The sequence below is a fragment of the Fukomys damarensis genome, unplaced genomic scaffold (assembly GCF_012274545.1).
Source record: "Fukomys damarensis isolate Sample0158 unplaced genomic scaffold, DMR_v1.0_HiC HiC_scaffold_23, whole genome shotgun sequence".
Lineage (NCBI taxonomy): Eukaryota > Metazoa > Chordata > Mammalia > Rodentia > Bathyergidae > Fukomys > Fukomys damarensis.
In genome coordinates, this window is record NW_022900935.1 from 38,042,916 (window position 1) to 38,043,547 (window position 632).

At 55.5% G+C, this 632-nt stretch overlaps 1 protein-coding gene across 4 annotated transcripts in view; it reads left to right on the top strand.

Moving 5' to 3' along the window:
- Nucleotides 1–632, top strand: part of Dhrs3 (dehydrogenase/reductase 3) — a 33,805-nt gene that overhangs the window by 1,345 nt on the left and 31,828 nt on the right. For 2 of the 4 annotated variants that reach the window (XM_010628176.3, XM_010628175.3), the window contains exon 2: nt 470–619. In XM_010628176.3, the coding sequence (XP_010626478.1) occupies nt 470–619 (150 nt within the window). Of the gene's footprint in view, nt 1–6; nt 620–632 lie in introns of those variants that run through there. The other 2 variants (XM_010628177.2, XM_010628174.2) reach the window with 2 other exon arrangements.

Consider the following 632-nt stretch of genomic DNA (forward strand, 5'->3'; position numbering starts at 1 on the left):
TGCCTAAACTCCTCTGTCAGTCTGTAAACATTACCTGAGAATTCCCCAGCCGAAACGGCTGCTGGGGCAAGAAACTTCTTGTCAGAACGTCCCACCTCCAGCTTCCCCGCCACCCTTCGCTCCGTCCCAACCTACGGAGACGTGTTTTGCTTGTGTGTGTGTGTGTGTGTGTGTTTTGTTTTGTTTTTTTTTTCTCCTCCCAAGGAGGATTTCTCTTTCTTTGAATTTTTTTTTTTTAAATTTCACCCCCTTTTCTCACCCGGTGCTTTGCTTTGGTGGAGAGGTCATTGCAAGAGTGACCAGGTGGGACGCCTCTCTCCTCCGTATTCGGGTTATTGATTATTGTTTGGGGTGTTTTTTTCTCGATTCCTGTTTTGCTCGGTCCGGGGAGTTTCGTCCCCTGCCCGGCTCCGCGGCGCATAGGATGGTGTGGAAATGGCTGGGCGCCTTGGTGCTGTTCCCCCTGCAGATGATCTATCTGGTGGCGAAAGCAGCCGTCGGACTCGTGCTGCCCGCCAAGCTGCGGGATCTGTCCCGGGAGAACGTCCTCATCACCGGCGGAGGGCGAGGCATCGGGCGCCAGCTGGCCCGAGAGTTCGCGGAGCGCGGCGCCAGAAAGGTAAGGGGCGCGG